General features: G+C 63.9%; 1 protein-coding gene across 3 annotated transcripts in view; it reads right to left on the bottom strand.

Moving 5' to 3' along the window:
* The window catches only part of ADGRB1 (adhesion G protein-coupled receptor B1), an 82499-nt gene that overhangs the window by 26942 nt on the left and 33677 nt on the right, over positions 1 to 21880 (bottom strand). For 2 of the 3 annotated variants that reach the window (XM_060127808.1, XM_060127809.1), the window contains 3 exons: positions 21729 to 21831; positions 20799 to 20842; positions 2277 to 2418 (listed from right to left, as the gene is read on the bottom strand). In XM_060127808.1, the coding sequence (XP_059983791.1) occupies positions 2277 to 2418; positions 20799 to 20842; positions 21729 to 21831 (289 nt within the window). Of the gene's footprint in view, positions 1 to 2276; positions 2419 to 20798; positions 20843 to 21728; positions 21832 to 21880 lie in introns of those variants that run through there. The other variant, XM_060127810.1, reaches the window with a different exon arrangement.

Genomic DNA, 21880 nt, shown 5'->3' with positions numbered 1-21880 from the left:
CCCCGCCCTCCCAGCATGCTCCTCTGAGCCACGCTCAGGCCTTCAGGGGGTCACAGGTCAGCCAGAGCCCACTACGGTGCCATCGCACAGAGGAGGAAACCGAGGCTCCGCGGCCAGGCAGCCGCCTGCCCTTGGTCCAGGGCCAGTGGGTGGCTCTGTGGCCACTGACGGCTCCCGAACCCTCAGACTCGGCTGCCTCTTCTGGGATGTGGGGATGGGGTGCCCCGACCTGCCAGCCTGCGCCTCACCCTCCCGTGCAGATCAGGCTGACACCAGATGCCCCTCTGACTGCAGCTGCTGAGCGCCCTGCCAAGCGAAGCCTTGAACCCTTCCGAGACCAAAGCTCTGCCGGCCCCTCCTGGCACAGGGCTCCCGTCCGCGCACCCTCAGAGGCGCCGCTACAGGTCAGCCCTTCCGAGAAAGGCCCCCTGGGCACCCCACTCCTCCACCCCCGAGTTCCACCAGCGCCAGCTGCTCACCCCTCACCCAACACGCTCTCCATGCCAGGTGGCCCTGGGCTCAGCCCCCGAGCGGGATGCCACCTCTCGAGGATGCACTGGCCCTGCCACGCTCCAGGCCCCGTCCGGGAGGGTCCCTGTCAACCGGCGAAGCCCTCGCAGCCACCCGGAGCGGCATGGGGCCATTTCCGTTTTACAGGTGAAGAAACCGAGGCTCAGAGAGACTGAAGGCCAGTCTAGGGTCACCGTGTGTAAGGGACAAGCCTGCATTTCAAGATTCGACTGGCACTGACCTCCTACAGGCCAGACCCTGGGTTGGGAGAGGGGATCTGGGCATGTGTCCCGCTCTGGAGCACCCCCCGCCCCCCAAGGAAGGGCAGCCCCCAAGGAGGGCCCTGCCCTGCTTGCTCCGGCCTCGCAGGGGACCCAGGAGGTCCCAGCCCCACTGGTTGCTCCCCTGTGCAGAAGGCCATCTCTTCTGGGGAGCCCCCAGCATGGCCCCGGCTGCTGCCTTCAGGGGCGGGTCCCCAGAATCAGCAACACCGACAGTCCTGTCACAGGGACAGCCTGAGGGGGAGGGCACACTGGGATCTGGGCCAAGACCACAGACCCCTCCAGCAGAGTCACCCCAAGACTCTGAGCAAGCCCCCCACCCCAAGCCTCGATTTCCCTGCCTGTCCATAGAAGGGTTAGCGGCAATGACCTCTAAGGTCCTGTCCAGCTCTGACCCTCCAGGGAATCCTGGCTGACAATATCGCTCTCTCTCCCCACGTCCCAGAGGACAGAGGAGGGGGGCAGACTGTTCTCAGAGAGGCCTGGGACCATCTTCCACATGGAAACTGGGGTTCCATGAGCAGAGAGCTGCGCTACCCCCGTCTGACGAGGGCCAGCCACCTCAAACACCCCCAGATCGGTGTCCCACTCCCAGTCCGCCCTCCATATCTGCCGCCTGAGGACACTTCCACACCAGGCCGGGGCCAGGGGCCTCAATGAGCAAAGACCCCTACCCTTTCCCTCCTCGGGGGGCCTAGTGACCCGGCTGGGGGATCCGGCTTTCCTAGATCCAGCGAGTGCGGCTTGGCCCTGGGCAGGAGCGCCCACCAGCCCCAGTTGGCCGGCCCCGGCCAGCAAGCTGGCCCCAGATGCTGTCGCCATAGAAACTGGCAGCCCCCACAAGAATCACGAGAACAAAAAGGAGGCCCCTGAGATGATGGGGCCTTCCTGGGGAGGGCTGCCAACCTGGGCCAAGCCCAGCACCCTCTCCACCCCCGGGACCCGTACTTGGGGACGCAGCTGCCTCCAGAGCCCACGGTCCACTTGGGGTGGGTGGGGAAGGACTCCAAGGAAGGTGGCAGCTCCTCCCCCTCCGTGTCCCAGGCAGGCCAGGAGCCTGCAGCCAGCTGGGGGAAGGAAGCCCACTAAGTGAAGGTGTCTACCCGCCTCTGCCAGGCCAAGCCTTCCTCCAGCCCCTAGGGCCGGGGGCCCAGACTGCCCGGCTCCCCTGAGGATCGGCTTCCTCCAGGGTCCTAGGCCCCCAAAGAGATTGGGTGGGGGACTCACTCACCCATCAGTCACTCTCTGGGCCCCGGCCTGGCTCCTCCCAGGTCAGTCCCCAACTCCACATCGCCACCCACTCAGCTCCCACCCGCCCTCTCTAGAGGCCCGGGCCCCGCCGGCCAGGCCACGGGGGGCGGCGGGGCGCAGCCGCCCTTCCCCACGCCGGCCCCGGCCCGGAGGCGACAGTCGGCCCCGGAAGCCCCCGCCCCGCGCGCCCCCGCCCCGTCCGCCCGCCCGCCGCGCGCCCGGTTGGGGTCTCACCGCGTCGGCGCTGAGCTGGGCTAAGATGGCGAAGGTGGAGAGCCGGTCACAGAGGCAGCGCGTCCGGAGGGCATCGAGGGGCACCGTGCGGCAGCCGCGCCACGACCAGGGCCCGAGCTGCGGGGGGGCGGGGGAGGAGGGTCTGGGGGGCGGGACACACGGGGGGAGGGGAGACAGGGGCGGCGTGAGCGGCTGCCGGCCGCGCCCGGGCCCCGCGTCCCCGGCCCGCGTCCGCACCTGCGCCCGCCGCCGTGCGCGCCCCGCCGGCCCTCGGAGCCCTGCGCCCCATGGCCGCCGCCGAGCCACGGGAGAGCGACTCGCGGGAGCGCGGGCCTGCGGGGCCGGCGGGGTGCCGAGCCCTGGCCCCGCGCCCGGAGAGCGCCCCGCCCCAGCGCTGGGCCGGGAGGGGCGCGTGGGCGCACGTGGAGCCGGGCGCCAGCTGGGGGGCGCGGCAGCCTGCGGTGCGCGCGCGGGCCGGGGCGGGATGAGGGGCGCCTCTGCGCCTCCGCCCCCGTCCCCCGCGTCGCGCTGGTGACCTTGGGACCACCCCGCTCCCACAGCCACCTCCCCCGGCCCCGATCGGCCTTCTTCCCGCTCCCCCCCCCACCCCGGGGGTTCGGGGAAGCAGCCTGAGCGTGCCCCCTGCCGTCTGACCCAGGGCCCTCCTGCTGTTTGCCGCTGGGGTGGCTCTGGTTTCCTTGAAACCAGCGCTTTTTAGGGCCTCAGTGCGCCGGACTGAACTGCTCTGCGAACCAGTCGCTGTTGCTCTAAGTCCCCCACCCCCATGCCGGCCCACTTGTCTGGCAGCGTCCAGCCAGGCGCGCCCGCAGAAGGTGCCCATGGAGTGCCCTCCCCAGGGCCCTGGGCCTGCAGGCTGGAGGGCTCCAGGCTGGAGACTGAAACCGCTGTTCGGGAGCCACAGCCGCGAGTGGTCTCCTTCTGACCCCAGGGCCGAAAAAGCCCCCTCAGCCCCCAAATAACTCAGACCCGGTGTCTGCCCCGGGACTTTGGGGGGGAAATTCCAGGTCTCTGCGGCAAGGGTCCACCCCCCGCCCGCCCTAGATCCCTCAGCCCCAGCCCCAGAAGGAGGGAGCTGTCAGCCTGTCTCCCCCATCCCAGGCCCTCTGTATGGAAGGCGGGCTGGGGGTGTGCACTCCCAGGGGAGCCCTGACCCCCACACTCTGAGCGGGCGTCTGCTCAACACCTGGATTTGCAAGCAACCATCCTGGGCTACCTCCTGGCTGTGTCACCTGGCAAGTCAGCTACCGGCCCTAGCTTCAGTTTCCTCATCTCTAAAATGGGGAGGAGACGGTCGGGAGGTTGACGGTGGGACACCGTCAAGGCCCCCCCGCCCCCCAGCCCAGCACCTGCAAGAACGTCTTTAGGAAAGCTTAGGGTCTCAGCTCTGGGCATCCCAGAACCCAGAGCTGCTTCTGTTGAATTTGGGATGTTATAAATCTCCTTTCTGAGCTTCAGGCCCCAGGGGAGAAGGGACACACTCTGGGCCGGTCGAGTCTGCTTTTCTCTCTTCATTTTCCCCCCAAGGGAAGGGCCTGCCCCTGTGTTACAGAGGAGAACTGAGGCCCAAGGTGACAGCTAGGCAGAGGCTAGGCCCTGGCTCCGTGGGGTGCATCAGGGCTCTGTGGCATCCCTCTCACTAGCACTGGCCCCTGAGCCCATGGGGGCCAGGGTTTGGGGGGCCCAAACCTCATCCATCGTAGGGGCCCTCATAAAGAATGCCACGGGAGGGCCCCCGGGGCTTCCACCTCTTCGGCTCCTGACCACGCCTCCGCCTGAGCCTTCCCACCTTGGCCCACCTGAACCCGTGCTGGCCCCGGGAGGAGCCGAGGTGTGCCTGACTACACAGCACAGCAGTGCCCAGGCAGGGCCAGGGCCAAGGCCACAGCCTTGACCGCAGCCCCTGGGATGGAGGCCAGGGGCTCGGCTGCCTGTGTGGTCCCACCTCCTGGGCCGCCATCCCGCACACCCGGCATCCCTGGCGTGGAGTGGAGCAGAAGTCAAAAGCTATTAAGGGCCCGGTAGAGACCTCTTCTCCCCTTCCTTCCTCTAGAAAAGAAGACCCCAATGACCACAGAACCAGAAACAAGACCTGGGGGATGGAAGGATCAGGAAAGGGAGTGCGGGGCCCTGGAGAGTCCTGGGAGATCCAGCGTGGTCCCCCCGCACCCTCAGCTGTGCTACGCACATCGCACTCCTGTCTCCCCTCATCCCCCAGCACTACGCAGAATGGGCACAGAGTGCTGAGCCCCAGCTGCCCTTGGTCCCTCCCGGCCCCAGAGCACCCCATTCTCACTCCTGGGGTGCGCGTGCAAGCCACTGACCAGACGCCAAGATGGCCAAGGAAGTGCAGGCCAGGAGTCCCCAAGACCCAGGACGCTCCGGGGAGGAGGCCTGTGGGCTGTTCCGGCCTGGAGACAGCGCCTCCCTCTCTCAGGCTTGTCCACAACATTGGCCACGTGCCCGCTCCTAAGAGCAGGAGTCTGTGGCCGGCCGGTCCTGGGTTCAAATCTCAGCTCTAGTGTTCTCACAGTCCAGCCACGACGCTGCCTCAGCCCTCCTACTCTGAGTGGGGGGGGGACCCCGAACCCATCTTTTCCGCCTGCTGAAGGCTGCTGGGAGGGTTGGGAAGGGACAGCACCCCAAGGGCCGGGGTGAGGGGAGCCAGGCTGGCTGGGGCCGGTAAGCTGGCAGGTTCCCAGGCAGTGCTGGCGGGTCTGCAGGGCGCCAGGCTGACGGCTGCTGGCCACCTCCTGGGAGAAGTCCAGCCCAGCCTGCTGGTTCGCCCCACAGGACTCCTGCTATGGGCACCAATTAGCTTATCAGTCTCCCAGGGGAGGCGACAACAAGGAGCAGGGCCCACCCCGCTAACGGGTTCGCCGGGGCCTGCCCCTGCAGCCTCAGGCCACGGAGGGCACGAGGAGGCGTCCGCCCCTGGTCCAGAGGACCAGCTGCTGGGGCTGGCAGCCTGGGAGGTGGGCAGCTCCTGGGCTCACCCAGACCCTGCAGGACCTCTGCAAGCTCCCTGGCCTTGGCCCCTCCCCACTCCATGGTCCCCCTGGCTCTGGCAGGCCATTGACACGTGACACAGGGACAAGGACCCTCTCCTCGTCCCCTCCCCCACCTCACCTCAATATTAATCGCTTCCTGTGCATTTTATCATTTAATCTTTGCAATAATCCTCAACTCAGCTGTGTAGATAGAGAAACTGAGGCTCTGAGAAGTGGTGTGATTGCCCGAGGCCACGCAGCAAGACAGCAGGAGGGCCAGGATTCCAGTTTTTTATCTGTCTGACCAACCCACAAGGCCTACAGTATTTGAGCCACTGAACTCTGCGGAGCAAATCTGAAGGGACCCTCAAGGATGGCCCAAGGCCCAGACCAGGCGGAGGGGGGGGGGCCTGCCTCAGGCCCATCCCACACCAGGGCAGAGCTCGGTCAATGGAGCTCTCCCAGGCCATTAGCTGTGCTTTCTGTGTTGCGCTGGGCATCAGTTGAGGGCTGGCTGGAGCAGGACAGGTGGGCGGTGGTCCCTGACCCGTGGACCCTCGCTTGCATCGTAGGCACACCCTGAACTGGGAGAGGTCAGGGGACCCCCAGCCCTCTTTCTTCAACAAAACCTCTAGGACGTATCCTCTTATACCCACAACATCTGGAAGTTCTTCACCGTGTCTGACCGAAATCCCTCCTGCTGCAGGTGACACCTGTTGCCATCTCTGCAACACGGGCAGGCTGTTCCCTCCTCACACACTCCCACACGTGGGAGACCATTGGTCGCCTCTCCACTGAGCTTCAGAAACTTGGAATATCTGGGGCACAGAGCCACGCCCCCTCCCAGGCCCAGGCCCGAGGAATCTGGGTCAGTGACACCCACCTGCGCCTCCCCACCCCCAGGTCCAGGGCGAGAGAAGGAGCTGGAGCCGGGGCCCCTGCCAGCACGAGGAGGGCGGGAGCCCCTCCCTGCCTGAGTTGACGGGAGGTTGCAGGGGGCCCTGGGCCCCTCAGATCAGAGCTCCCAGAGAAAGCCTGTGCCTCCCCCATCGACCGGGGCCCCCAGGAAGGTCCAGCCATCACCCACCCTCTGCAGGCCACCAGTTCCTCACCGCAGGCTCCTCCCACCCTGCTCCTAGCAAAGCCCCCGAGTCACCAAACCCAAGGGACAATTTCCCGTCCCTTTTGCTCCACTTCTGAGCTGGCACCCCTCCACACGGGTCCCCACCGTGCGTCCTGACCCCGAGCTGAGCCCTGAGTTTCCTCTGCCGCCCCCGACCCCTTGGACGCCTTGGGGTCAGTCCTGAACACACGGTGCATCCTCCCTCCACCACCACGCCACCCTCACCCACCCACCTCGCTCCCTGGGCAGCTGCCTCCTGCTCCGGCCTCCCCGGCCCCAAGTGCTCCTTGAGAAAGTGTTAGGCCAGTCACCGCCACGGTGAGCGCGGCCCCTCCGGTGGCTGTCCGTGCCCTGCACACCGGCCAGCTGGGTCCGGCCTGGACGGCTCCGCCTCCACGGCCACAGCCACGGGCCAGCGCCCTGGCTCTCACGGCGAGGCCGTCCCTGACCCGTGGCCTCCATCCGTGGGTCCTGCCACCTCGGCCCGGTTCTCCCGCCACGTGTGATGGCCTGATGCTCCCACCTGCATCCTCCTCTGGGAGGGCAGGACTGGGGCCTGGCTGCCTCACCCCGCTGCCCGCACCCCAGTGGGGTCGGAGTGCTCAGCCAGGACTTGCTATGGGTGGACAAGCAAGGCCCCTCTTTACCGCTCCAACCTGGAGGCCGCCTCCAGGACCCTCCCTCCCTCCTTCCTTCTCATACCTACAGACCCATCTGCAACTGACCTTCCTTGCACGATGCACTGAGAGTCTCCCTTCTGCTCCCCACGCTGTGGCTGCCACCCTGGTGGGACCCACCACTGCCAGCCTCCGCCCTGCCCTCCACCGCCTGTCCCCGCGCCACCATTTGAAATATCCCAGGACGCGTCATCCTCTGCTCAAGACCTTCCCCCGGCTCCCTCCTCACTCAGGGACCCCCAGCCCCTGGGGACTGGCCACCCCCTCCCTGAGCCTCCCCGCTCTCCCCCTTGAGCCTCCCCTCCAGCCACGCTCAGACCGCGAAGCCCAGCTCCCCGCAACTTGCGCCCAGTGCAGACCCGCCTCACTCAGCGCCTGTCCCAGAGCCACAGCCGTAACCTGGTGCCCAGGTGAGTGGCTCAGAGCAGGCAGCCGGGCTCCCGCCCCGCGCAGGAGACCCCGCAGGGACCTCCCCTGGGGCCCAGGCTGGGTGGGGGCCAGGGCATGTCGGAGGCCCTGGGAGGAGGCTCGGCCTATGGTGCCCCTCCGTCCCGGTCCCTGCCGTGCCCGGACGTGCTCGTCCATCCCCGCCCCGGGAGGAGGAACTGGGCACCTGAGGCCTGTTCCCACCTCTGGGCCAATTCCCTACCGGCCACTAAGAGCTGAGCTGCCTCCCCTATGAAGTGGGCATAAATCCTCCCCCACATGCTGTCCAGGGAGACCACAGGGACACAATGCCCAGCACAGGCCCCAGCACACTCGTGGGACATCAGGGGACAGTAACAGAGGGTGCGTGGAGAGCCCCCCGCCGGCCCGCTGAGCCACGGCCTCCGCTGCATTCAGGATGCCTCCTGTCGGCCCACGAAGCAGGTGCTATTATGGGACTGTGTGCATCAGGGTCCCCTGGGGTTTGATGGGCTAATTCACACTGGAGTGTGAGTGACTCAGGTGTCCCCCCACACAGCAGAGAGAAGCCAGAGTGGGCACAGCTCACCCCAATGAGGGAACAGGGAGTGGGTAAGGTGTCTCTGCAGGCAGGGGCTTCTAGGAGCCCCTGAAAACTCCTCAGACTGGCCGTTGTGCTCCCCAAACCATGCATTCCAGGCACAAGCCCTGCTGAATCACACTTCACACATCCAGGGTGCCTACCTCCCACCTCCGCCTACTGACCTCTGACCCACAGACCAAGGCTTGTGCTGAGCCTCCTCTTCCAGGGAGCCTGCCTGGATAAGCCGTGAGTTCCTGAGTGTTGCACCTGGCTCCTCCAACAGGTCCTACCCTGCCGCCGTGCTGGGGCTCCCTTCTTGGGTCCTACCTCACCCAGCGGCTGGAGCTCATCATGACTCCCAAGCACCCCCTCACCCCCACTATCCCAGCCCTGGCAGCCCTGCCTCCATGCGCCAGCCCAGAGGAACCACCGGTGACTCAGAACACAGGCGCCCTCTCCTGCCTCCAGGCCTTGATCTTGACCAGTCCCTCTGACCACACACCCGCCTGCCCCCTGGCTGACTCAGCCTCGTCCTTCGGGGCTCCCCCGGGGCATTGCCATCTCCAGGAAGTCTCCTCAGCCTCCTGCTCTGTGCCCAACCCCCTGAGCTGAGACCTGAGTTTCCTCTGCCACCCCCGACCCCTTGGACGCCTTGGGGTCAGTCCTGAATACACGGTGCATCCTCCCTCCACCACCACGCCACCCTCACCCACCCACCTCGCTCCCTGGGCAGCCAGAGTGGGCACAGCTCACCCCAAGGTGAGCTGGTCACTGGCCTGTGAGAACCCCCAGGGCGAGCCCAGGTGAGCTCCATCCCCTCTTGGCTCAGGGCCCGGGGGCAATGCTTGTGGCGCTGGGGACCCTGGGGGATGGATATCCACCTGACCTGGGTCTTGCTGAGTGCATCGCCAGGTGAGAGCCATGCCCCCGCAGGCCTGCGCCCCTGCGCATGTGGGGCTGGCTCTCGCGCCGCTGATAGTGTCTCAGGCTGGCTCAGCATCTGTGGCGCTGTGGCCAGGGCCTCCAGGGCTTCTCACGCTCCCCACGATGCCAATCTCCTGGCTCCCAGCTGGCACCAGCCACGCTCCGAGTCAGGGCTTCCGGCCGCAGGCCTGCCCCCAGGCTAGCAACCTGGCCATCGTCAGGGCTCAGCGGCTCTTCGCCTGACCCACCCCACCCACCTGGGCAAGGCCCCTGGGGCCCCTGAGCTCCCCAGCCTCGCAAGGAAGTCATCTGGCCTGGGAGGGCCAGGGCCCTGCTAAACCCCAGCCTACCTGCCACCTCCTCCCATCTCAGAGCCCGGCACCGCCGGAACCCTCCCTGAGCCCTTTGCCCCTCACTCAGACCCTCGCCTGGTGCACCTCTGGCCCAGCTCTGTCCAGCCTGTCACCTACCCCTACCAGCTGAGGGGCCAGCGCCTCGACACCCCACCCCCTCACGCTCCAGCCGCTGGTGCAGCTGGGGCTCAGGCTGGTCCATCACTCACTCATTCAGCAAGCGCGTCCCTCGCCCGCCTGCTTAGGCCCTGTGCTGGGCACTGGGCACCTCCACAGGCACTTCCCTGGCTCTAGGAGACCCCAAACCTCACCACCCTCAGCTGGCCCAGCTTTGCCTCCTCCAAGACACCCTCCCAGACTGCGTGGCCTCGTGAGCGCTCCCCTCTACCCTCCACCCCGCCCTCTCATCTCCTCGGGCTGGCGTCTGACCCTGTCTGCTGCAGTCTACCTCCAACACTGTGCCATGGGAGCGTCCTGGTTCCCATGGGGGGGGGCTTCAAATCCCCCAAAGAGCTGAGACCACCACCACCTTAACTGTCACCACAGCCTCCACCCTCATGGCTCTCACTGAAACTACCACCAACATCAGTAACATCACCATCACCATCACCACCACCACCATCAACATCAATACCAGCACCATGTACCAGAGAAACGCAAATCGAAACTACAGTGAGGTATCACCTCACACCAGTCCGAATGGCCACCATCAGAAAATCCACAAACAATGCTGGAGAGGGTGTGGAGAAAAGGGAACCCTCTCGCACTGCTGGTGGGAATGTAAATTGATACAGTCACTGTGGAGAACAGTATGGAGGTTCCTTAAAAAACTAAAAATAGAACTACCATATGACCCAGCAATCCCACTACTGGGCATATACCCTGAGAAAATCATAATTCAAAAAGAGTCATGTACCAAAATGTTCATTGCAGCACGATTTACCTACTGTATAGCACAGGAAACTCTACTCAGTGCTCTGTGGTGACCTAAATTGGAAGGAAATCTAAAAAAGAGGGGATATATGTATACGTGTAACTGATTCACTTTGCTGTACAGCAGAAACTAACACAACAGTATAAAGCAGCTATACTCCAATAAAAATTAATATAAAAATACAATTACTACATTGAAAAAGAAACAGCATTACATTATCAACAGCCCCACCACCAGCATCAAGAATGACACAATAATACCACCACCATCCACATCATCAGACCATCATTACCACTGCGTCACCACCATTGCCACTACCAACACCACCAATATCATCAATACCACCACCACTTCCACTCCATCGCCACCATCCCCACTACCAACACCACCACCATCACCACCGTCACCACCACCAACACCATCAGCACCACCATTACCACCATCAGCAACATCATTAACACCGCCACCACCACCAACAGCACAATCATTACTACCACCACCACCACCAACGTCATCAGTACTGTCATTACCACACATCACTGCCATCGCCACTCCCAACACGATCAACTTCAACGCCACTATTATATTATCAACAGCACCACCATCGTCAGCATCAAGAATGACACAGTCATACTACGACCGTCACCATCATCACCATCACCATCATCACCACCACCACCATCATCACTAAGACAGTCATTACTCCCACCATCACCATCACCATCACCATCACCAACATCACCACAGTCATTACTCCCACCATCACCATCATCACCATCACCATCACCACCACCACCACCATCACTACAGTCATTACTCCCGCCATCACCATCACCACCACCACCAACATCACCACAGTCATTACTCCCACCATCACCATCACCATCACCATCACCATCAATATCATCATAAGTACCACTACCATTTCCACTCCATCTCCACTATCCCCACTACCAGCAACACCATCACCACCACCACCACCACCATTATGTTATCAATAGCATCATCATTACTACCACCCTCACCATCATCTCCACTACCAACGCTAACAGCAGCAACAATAACACAACCATTATTACCACCATTGCCACCACCACCACCAATCACACCATCAGCAGCGACACTACCATTGCACCAACATTATCATCACCACCACCGTCACCATCTTCACTACCATCAACAACACACCATTTCCAATGCCGTCACTCTCACCACCAATACTACCACCACCAACAGCACAATCATCATTGCCATGTCACCACCATTTCTCCATCTTTTTGGTCACCACAATTACATGATCACCATGGTCACCAGCCTCACCTCCGCTGTTAGCAATACCACCCTGACTGCCATCACCTCTGAACCGGCACCATGTCTGTGGACCAACACTAGGGTGATGGTAACCCCCATCACCAACACTCAACCCGCCACGTCCAGGGCACCGTGTAGGCGGGACCCATCTTGCAGGAGGCCTCACCACCAGCCCCATCAACCATGATGGGCTGAACCCAGGCAACCACGCCATTGCCATTATCCATCCCACCCGTGACCACACCCCACCCTCCAGGCATCTCCTATCTCACCTGCCTCCCAGGATGAACCTCAAGTTTGTTTCATCATCCCCCATTTCCAGGTGCCTCTGCACCAAGGCCAAGACACCCACGGTCACCCTGCCCTCTCTGCCAAGTTTTCCTGTGTCTACCCCACATCTTGCCCTCCCGCATCCCTAGTCAGCTCCCTGCAGAGATGAGGACATTAGTCCCTGCCCTCCCAATACCACACCAGCAAACCACTGAGCCGCCTGGCAAGCTGGGTTTTTTTTTTTTTTTTTTTTTTTTTTTTTTTTGCGGTACGCGGGCCTCTCACTGCTGTGGCCTCTCCCGTTGCGGAGCACAGGCTCCAGACGCGCAGGCTCAGCGGCCACGGCTCACGGGCCCAGCCGCTCCGCGGCATGTGGGATCCTCCCGGACTGGGACACGAACTCGTGTCCCCTGCATCAGCAGGTGGACTCTCAACCACTGCGCCACCAGGGAAGCCCCAAGCTGGGGTTTTGATTAAGACTTTCCTGCCTCAGGAAACTAGCAACTGCACACCCCGAGCAGAGGGGAGAAAGTGTCTCGAGGGAGGAGGGTCACCGTGCGCCCTCCAGGCCCGTCCCAGTGGCAGGGACCCTGCAATCCCCCAGCCCTGTCCTCACCAGGCCTTCAAGATCACTGGGGCCATCCGGGTTCAGGGCTTTGCAGGGTCAGGACCCGCAAAGGGCTGTGGGACCCGCGCAAGCCTCTCGAGCACTCCGAACCTCAGGCCTCTTGCGTGAGGTCTGGGGCCTGGTCTGAACTTGGAGTGAACTTTTGGCAGAAGGACCAGGCCCAGAGCAGGTGCCCAGGAAGTGTCACTCTGTCCTTCCAAAACCCAGTCCCATTCTGCCTGTGCTTGATTACCTCAAGGCCAGAGAGCTCACCCCTCTCTGCTCCTAAAAAGAGGAGCTGGCGGAGGCCCCCAGGCCCACCTCTCACTGGACCCCTTGTACCCCAGCACCCCAAATGCTCTCTGCCTCGGTGCCTTTGCACATACTGCGCCTTGGGCATGGGGGGCCTCTACTACCCTCCTGCCCCGGGACTCCAGCTCACCCTTCACCATCAGCCCAAGCTCCCCCTCCCCAGGAAGCCCATTCCTAGAGGTGGCCCCTTATTCTCAGCACGTGGGGCAGCCGTGCCCCATCCCCCTGCCCCCGAGGGCACGTGCTTTGCCTGAGTGGCTCACTGCTGTCCCCCCGCAGGCTTCTTGGAACGGGGCGGGGGTGGGGGTAACGACAGCGTCTACTTGCTGAGCATTTCCTGGTCCAGCTCCTTAACACAACAGCTCGTCAAGGAATCGCAGCCGCCCCTTGGACAGATGCAGAAACTGAGGCTCAAGGAGGCTAAAGGGCTCGCCCACAGTCACCCGTCAGTGAGAACAGGGCCAGGACTGGCGTCCAGGCTGGAGGTTAGAGCTCTGCCCCGTCCGCCATGTCACACAGGGCCCCGGACATGTGCCAGGTGAAGCACCTCCCATCTGACACGACCGCGCAGGGAGCGGATGGAACGACCCTGTGGCACTGTGGGAAGAGCAGGGCAAAGGCCTGGCAGCCCGGGCGTGCGGGGGACTCTGGGAGGATGCGAGGCAGACGGGGGCCCTGCGGGAGGTGGCAGGGTCTGGGCAGGGGCAGCCCCCGCACTGACCCCTCCTCCTGGGAGGACGAAGGGGGCCCAAGTGCTGGGCGTGGGTGAGTGCTCAACCGAGGGCTGACGTCACTATGAAGACACGGAGCTCGGGAACATCGAAAACAGAAGGACAGACAGACAGATGAAATCCCTGCCAGGAGCGGCCTCGAGTACCTCTGTCTCCAGCCAGGCCTGGTCCTTCCCGGAGAGGCCCCTGCTCTGTCCTCACCTGCTCCCTCCCTGCACCAAGTGGCCCAAGAGGCAGCTGTCCCCCTCCCCCTAGGCGGCCCCTCTTGGAGCCCCCAGGTCTCAGTGGAGGAGGGAACTGAGCACCCTCCCCACTTCCTGGCACTGCCCCGTGCGCTCAGGGCCCGGCACTGACCTCCCTGTGGGCGCCCCCTCCTCCCTGAGGGCAACGCCAGGCTCTCCTCCTTGTCTCCCCAGCGCCGCCATCACCAGTGCGGGCACAGGAGGCAAGGAGGAGGCGAGGCCTTGAAGGGGCCCCGCCCAGCCCCAGGCCCCGGCGGTGCCACACTCCGCTGACCCCTCGGCCACTTGACCAGGGAAGACAACGTGGTTGACTCAACCTGCCCCCACCCGCAGCTGCCCGGTGCACCCTGGCACCCTCCCAACACCGAGCCACCCAGCACTGCCCGGCGTGGCCCCTGCTCCCATCCAGCAGCCCCCGGCAGCTCAGGGCTGGCCACATCCTGTGCCTCCCCTGACCCATCAGCCCCGGCGCCTCACCCTCGAGTCTCCATGGACACCACGCGCATAGGGGCGCACACCCACACCACTGACACAGGGGCACCCAGACACACGGGGCCCTGCATTGGTGGGAAAGCACAGGGATGGGACGCAGCTGGACACGCCTAGCAGGAGACTCGTGGGCCCTGACTCCGCCCCGGAAAGCCCCCCACGCTCAGGAGACCCCCCCGACCCTCGAGCACACGTCTGTGATGCTCCCAGCCTGCTCCTGGCACCGGACCCTGCCCCCCTCCCCAGACGCGCCTCACCAGGGCACCACTGGCCCAGCAGTGCTCTTTCCAGCCGGAAGAAGAAGAGGGCGAGGGCAGGGGCCGTTAGAATGAGCCCTCCCGAGGGCTTCCTGTGCGCCCGCTGGGCGGGGGAGGTGGCCGGCTGCATGAGGAGACCCAGGCCCTGCGCGGCGGGCCTCACACTCTGAGGATACACGGAGTTGCTGCAAATGGGGGTCAGAGCTGGGAGGAAGGGGACAGGGCTGGGGATGCAGAAAAACAGGCAGAAAGGCCTCCAGGAGCAGGTGGCTTTTGAGGCTGGAGAAGAGCGCACGGGGACCACGGACAAAGGCGCCAAGTGTTCCAGCGGCACCAAAGCGGGGAGTGGCGAGGGGCCCATGGGGCGGCCGGCGGTGGCTGCGGAGCTGGGCTGCCAGCAAGGCAGTGGGGACGCTCACTGCCCCAGGTTCAGAGCACAGCTGCTGTCCCTGGGCCGTGACCTCATGGCTGTCTGTCCCTTCCAGCTCCCAAAGCCGGCAGGGAACACGCAGGCCCGGGGCTCAGACGCCCCTCGAAGAGAGGGCAGGCCCACCGTGGGCCTCTGCCAGCCCCCCTGCTCCCCAAGGACGAAGTAGGGGGCGGCTCAGAGAAGGGACGGGCGCTGGGGTAGGGGCTGGGCTGAGTCCAGAGCAGAGGCTAGGACGGGTGGGTGGTCTCGCCTCTGGGAGCAGCTCTGCACCCCTCCCCCAGCCCCAGCCCCCATCCAGGTGGGGGGAGCACAGCACGTCTCCCCACCTCCCTCCCGTGCTCACTGGTGACGTGGATCCCGAGGCCCTACCCAGGCCACCAGGGAGGCCTTCTGTGTCGAGCCGTCTCCTACCCCATCCCCCTCCGTGTCCCCCTCTGCCGGCCTCCTCTGCCCCCATCAGGAACCAGCCGGCGTGGGAGAAATTGGGCTGGGAACCGGCTGCTGACAGCGACCTGGGGACCCTGCCAAGACTCCCTTCCGCTTGCCCCCCTCGGCCCTGGCCCCTCACCGCCCTCTCCAAGGAAACCAAGGATGGGGGAGGGGCAAGGCTCTTAAAGGGACCAGGACACGTACTTGGGCAAGGAACCCAGGGAGGGGGCTGGGCCTGGGTCCTCAGCGTCCCCCAGGACAGCTGCACCCAGCAGGGCTGGGGGTCGGCACGGGCGGGGAGAGGGCGACCCTGGGCTTGTCACTCTGAGCCCCGGTCCTCAGCCGGACAGAAACCTTGTGTGAGTAAACGAGAGGGTTCTGAAGGTGCCTGGAGTGGGCTCAGGTTTCGGGAAAGGACCCCACAGACTCTGCGGGAACATCACGCCCTCCACCAGCCTGTCCCAGCATCTGCTCTGCTGGCTCAAGTTACAGAGTAAGGGTGCCAAGCGCCCCAACCCGACTGAAGAGGAGGCTGTTGCAGGACTTCTCAGAGCCTTCATTGACTTGAGTGTGGGCCCAGGAGCACGAGACACAGTGGGCATAGGACCCTGCCCTCCCTGGAGCCCACGCGGGACTGGTATCGGGCAAAACACCTCCCGAAAGAAACGCTGGCGCCGCAGGACGAGCACCGTGGAGCGCGTGTGGCCCAGGCCTGGCCTGGCCTGGCCTGACGTCCCCACACCGGGCCTCAGCTACACCATTTCCAAGTGAGGGCAGAGCAAGTGATTCCCGAGGATCTTGCCAGCTCTGACTTTTATGCTCTATGTAACTCTTGTCTGTTTTTAAAAAGGAAACTGCAAAACATTTGCAGCTTCTACCAGTGAGAGATCCAGGGAGCTGTCCTTTCAGAACCACAGAACTTAACTCCAGGGATGTGCTCCTGCCCTTCATCAACCCCCGTCACCACCAGCCCATCCTCCCTGCACCCATCCTCCATCCACCCACCCATCCACCCTCCATCCATCCATCCACCTACCGACGCCCCCATCCTCCACCCCCCATCCACCCCTCCATCCCCCTAAACATTGGAGAATTCTGCAAAGTCCCCCTTTCCCTCCTTAACAGCCCTGCTCCCAAGGCCCTCATTGCCACTGGTCAGGCTGGCGTAGGGGTGAGGGGGTGAGGGGGGGTGGCCTTGAGCCTCGCTGTGAGCAGTCGCCTCGGCTGTAAATGTTGAGTCTGTGTGTGTGTACAGCTGGGGGCGAGGTAGGAGGGGGTCTGCCCTGTGGGTGGAAGCCTCTGACTCAGACTTTCCAAGACGACTGTGTCACATGCTGGACTGTTACGTGTGGCTGGAAGAGGAGGCAGCCCTCCACGCACATGACACGTGAACGACTACACGTGAACATGCGTGATGACTCCAGATGAGACACAGGGTAGGGCTCAGCGTGGGACCAGGGTCAGGGCTCAGAGTGTGACCAGGATCAGGGTTCAGCAGGTGACCAGGGTCAGGGCTCAGCGTGTGACCAGGGTCAGGGCTCAGAGTGTGACCAGGGTCAGGGCTCAGAGTGTGACCAGGGCCAGGGCTCAGAGTGGGACCAGGGTCAGGGCTCAGAGTGGGACCAGGGTCAGGGCTCAGAGTGTGACCAGGGTCAGGGCTCAGCGTGGGACCAGGGTCAGGGCTCAGCGTGGGACCAGGGTCAGGGCTCAGTGTGTGACCAGGGCCAGGGCTCAGAGTGTGACCAGGGTCAGGGCTCTGAGTGTGACCAGGGTCAGGGCTCAGCGTGTGACCAGGGCCAGGGCTCAGAGTGTGACCAGGGCCAGGGCTCAGCGTGTGACCAGGGTCAGGGCTCTGAGTGTGACCAGGGTCGGGGCTCAGCGTGTGACCAGGGCCGGGGCTCAGAGTGTGACCAGGGTCAGGGCTCTGAGTGTGACCAGGGTCGGGGCTCAGCGTGTGACCAGGGCCGGGGCTCAGCGTGTGACCAGGGCCAGGGCTCAGCGTGTGACCAGGGTCAGGGCTCAGCGTGTGACCAGGGCCAGGGCTCAGCGTGTGACCAGGGCCAGGGCTCAGAGTGGGACCAGGGTCAGGGCTCAGCGTGTGACCAGGGCCAGGGCTCAGCGTGTGACCAGGGCCAGGGCTCAGCGTGTGACCAGGGCCAGGGCTCAGCGTGGGACCAGGACAAGGGCTCAGCCTGGGATTGGGAAACTAGGCTCCTTCAGTGACCGGGGCCCAGTCATGGGTCAGAGATCACTGCTTCTCAGCTGATGGTCGCTGACGGCTCTCACCCCCCACTGGCACGCCCCCCCCACAGAATTCTGCAGACACGTGAGACCCTTTCTCATCCAAACACACCCAAACACAAGCCCACACCAGCACAGACCTGATCCCTGGGCACACTGGTGGAAACAGACCTGGGGCCCTGTCCCTGGTCCCCATTTCAGGTCACCTGGGAAACCCTTGGCTCCTTTGAGCCCATTTATGTGAGAAGGGGCCCCGCCCTGCGGCGGAAGGAGGTGCTGTCCCGCACAGAGCGGGGGGGGGGGGGGGGGGGGGGGGGGGGGGAGGGGAGGGCGGGGGAGGGGACAGAGCCAGCCCCCTCTCCCGTGGCCCCTCCCCCGTCAGCCTCTGGGTCCCCAGCTGTCCAGCTCTGCACCAGACGCCTCGTCCCCACTCTGAGCTGGACCACGGTCCTTCTGGGGCCGCAGATTCCCCAGCGGCAACAGGAACAGTCAGCAGGGCTCCCAGGGCTGCACCCAGAACTGAGCGGGGAGCTTGTGGGCAAAATGCACTTCAGGGGGCTTCAAACACAGCACAGCTGTTGTCACCTTCCCACTGTGCTCGGGGCCCTGGAGCGAGGTGCAGAGAGCTTAACAATCCCATCTATCCAGAGGTGACCAGCGGTGGGCAAAGCAGGCCTGGGGCAGTGGGTGGGCTCCCCACACCTGAGGGAGGAAGGGCAAGTGGAGCCCACGGCCAGGGGTGAGCACCCCACGGACCTGGCCGCTGTCCTTTCCCCCACTCTGCTCTCACACGCCACGGGGATGGAAGGCTGAGGCTTCTGGAGGGTGGAATCTGCCCCAGACTATGCAGCCCCAAAGGACAGTGAACTTGACACTGGGCTGGCCAGACCTCTCACGACCTGCTGCCCTGGGAGAGCAAAGGGGACAGGTCCACCTCTCTGGAAAGCAACTTACTACCAAGACCTTGAAATGGTCTGGGGGACTCAAAGCCAAGGAAACAAACAGAAATGTGAGCGGCGCTGTCCAAGCGAGGATGCTGGGCCGCTGGGTGAACCAGGCACCGCCGGGGAGCTGCGGGCAGCCTTTGAACAGCCTGTTGGGAGGGTTTCTGGGCTGTGGGGAGGGGCTTGTGCTGACATCAGGGATGGACTGCAGCCGCTGCACAACCTCCCACGACGGCCAGGGGGTCCAGCCTGGGTACTGTGAGAACGTGGGCCCTCTTTCTTGTTTTTTCTTTTTTCACCCTTTTCCGTTCTGATACCCCATTTTGTACAAAGAGTTTATGCCGCTTGCGAAATCCAGAGAAAAACAGTCGACGACAACCAAAGCCAGAGGGCCAGTTTCCCAGGGTTCCAGGGTCCGCCCCAGCTCTCCCCCAGCCCAGCTCCCGGCCCCAGACCCTGTCCTCACACCCTCAGAGCCAGAGTGGGAAATGGCAGTGCAGTCTGCCCTATGGCCCTGCACACTCCCTGCACACACGGGGCCTTTGCACTGCCTGTTCCTTCTGCCAAAATGCTTGTCCCCAGACACCCATGTGTACAGTGCTGTGTCAGGCCTCTGCTCAAACACCACCCTAGAGAGGTTTCTGTGAACCTGCTCCGAAAGGCACCTCGCCCCACCTGCCACTAGATCCACTGCCTCCACTTCTTGGCACGTGGCACGCCCTAACAGTTTCACAGGGATCTATACGTTCCTAATTTCCTGTTCCTACTCATCAGGCACAGGAGAAGGCTGAGGGCCAGGACCTTGTAGAGGAGTGCCTTCTCAGTGGTCAGTAATCACTGGGGGATAGGTGGGTGGGTGGGTGGGTAGATGGGTAGATTGGTGGGTGCGTGGGTGGATGGATGGGTGGATGGATGGATGGATGGGGGGGTGGATGGATGGATGGGGGGATGGATGGGTGGATGGATGGATGGGTGGATGGATGGGTGGATGGGGGGGTGGATGGATGGGGGATGGATGGGTGGATGAGTGAGTGGATAGGTAGATAGGTGGGTGGGAGGATAGGTAAGTGGGTACATAGACGGATAGAAGGGTGGGTGGGTGGATGGATAGATGGATGGATAGATGAATGGGGGATGGGTGGATGGATGGGTGGGTGGAGGATGGATGGATACATGATGATCACATCCCTCCCCAACAGTTCCCATAGTTCCTGACACACTGCCCCTACAAACTGGCCCCATGGCCCTTGCAGCCTCCCTGCAGCCCTGCACCTCTCTAACTGCCTGTTCTTCCTGGCCACGGCCCGTGTTCCCCCTGTACCTTCCGACCTCCACACTTCTGCTCAAACTGTGCTTCTGCCCGAGACCCCTCCCTCACGTTCTCTTCAGGGAAAAGGTGTCCTCCTTGAGTGTCAGCCACTCCGGGAGCCCCCCCGACCTCCCGGGACGCACCTCCGTCACTGCACTGCCCATAGTACGAGGGACTCGCCGCATGTACCCCCTGGCCCGGGTGCTGGCCTGGGGACTGGCGGTGCCAGGGCTGAGGGAGGCGGGTGGTAACAATGACACGCAGCTCTCTGACTACCCCTTGGGGGGAAGGCCCAGCCCTCCCCAGGCCCACCTGGCCCATCAGGAGCCAGACGTTAAGCTCTCTCCTGCCCGGTCTCCCCAAATTCTGACCCTCCTCCCCTCTGAGGGCCGCCCCCACTTTAGGGCCTTTGCAAACTCTTCCCTGTGAGTACACGAGACCCCACCCACCTTTCCCTTTGCCTCCTTGTGTCTGGGAGGACACCCTGCTCTGGGTGCCCACACGGCCCCGTGACCCCGAATCACAGCCCGGCCAGTCCAGACCGATGCCCCGCGCCCGCCTGTGCTCTCCGCACTGCACGCAGGCCTGCGCCACGTGCCGCACAGGAAACTGGGCCCGGGACCCCAGAAGCCCCTGCCTCTGCTTCCTCTCTGACCCCTCTGGGTGTCACCCAGCTGCCCCGGTCAGTCAGTCCGGGGGACTTCCACACCCCTCGGGACCCCTGACCGTGGACTTCCCTGGGAGGAGTGTGAGGCCGGCTGGGTGGGCCCCCTGCTGCCTCAGAGCCTGAACTAGGCGGGGAGAGACCGTGCTTGACTGACGGGGTCGGGGGGACGGTCGGAAGCCCTGAACCCGAAGCCCGTGTCCCTCCCCTACTGGGTCAGCCTCCTCCCCCATCCGCCCACCAAGTCGGGCCGAGGCCACAAAGCCCAGATGAACTTACACATCCGTCTCATCCCACAGGATACAGGTCTGGTTGGTGGTGCCCTGGAGAGAGGGGAGGGGTCAGGCCACCTGCTGCCCTATGAGCCGCACCCGAGGGACACTGTGGGGTCCACCCGTGGGCGTGCCAGGCGCCCTCCCTCCGCTGTTCCCCAGAGACAGAGTTTTAGGAGGAGGAACTGAGGCCCAGAGCAGGGAAGGGACTGGCTCAGCCCCTAGCCCTGCTGTGTGGCTTTGGGTATCTTCTGTCCCCTCTCTGAGCAGAGCTGGGCAGCAGCGGCCGAAGCCCAACTCTAGACGCCCCGCTGACCAGTCCAGCTGAACGCAAAACGGGCTAACGCAGAAAGCCTGGGGCCGGGGGCACAGGTGGGGCTCAGCAGACACCCCCGTCCCGAGGGCTGCGGTGCGGTGACAGCAGGGTTCCCACTTGTAAGGGAGGGAAGCCAAGGCACAGAGAGGCTGAGAAAGCCCCAAGGCCTCACAGCGGGAAAGGCAGGCCCGGCTCTTCCCACAACCTGGCCCGGCGCCGCCCTGTCCTGGCTGGGTAACCGGGGCGGCTCCCGGCGCTCGGCTGGTCCCAGGGCTTCGTGGCGCCGGCTGCTCTGAGGCCCGAGGGAAAGCCCCAAGGAGCAGGGTGTAGAGGGTCCGTGAGGCCGGGGCAGGTGCGTTTCTCAGCAGAGGACGACTCTCTCTTCCCCGAGGGAACGGCCAGGCCGACGGGGCTGGGTTGAGCCTCAGCTCCCACACGGCCCTGCTGGGTGACCCTGGGCAAGTCCCCGCAGCTCTGCCAGCCTGCACCCCCACCTGTCACTTGGGCGTAAAGGAGCTCTCCCTCAAGGCTGACGCGAGGTGGGGACGTGTGAGCACGCACCACACGCGGGATCAGGCAGAGGGGCACGCGCACGCAGACGTGCACACGGAGGGCACTCACGTTGTACATGTGGGCGAACTCGATCTCCAGGGGTGTGAGCAGGGAGCGGGGAGGGGGCTTCACGGTCACCGAGATGACCTTGGAGTTCAGGACGGTCGTGTTCCTGGAGGAGAGCCGGCGGGCCGTGTCGGGGTCGGGAGCCCTGCGCCCTC

Source organism: Lagenorhynchus albirostris, chromosome 17, assembly GCF_949774975.1.
Source record: "Lagenorhynchus albirostris chromosome 17, mLagAlb1.1, whole genome shotgun sequence".
Classification (NCBI taxonomy): Eukaryota; Metazoa; Chordata; class Mammalia; order Artiodactyla; family Delphinidae; genus Lagenorhynchus; species Lagenorhynchus albirostris.
Note: the sequence above shows the minus strand (reverse complement) of the source record. Positions and strands in the feature narration are given on the sequence as shown.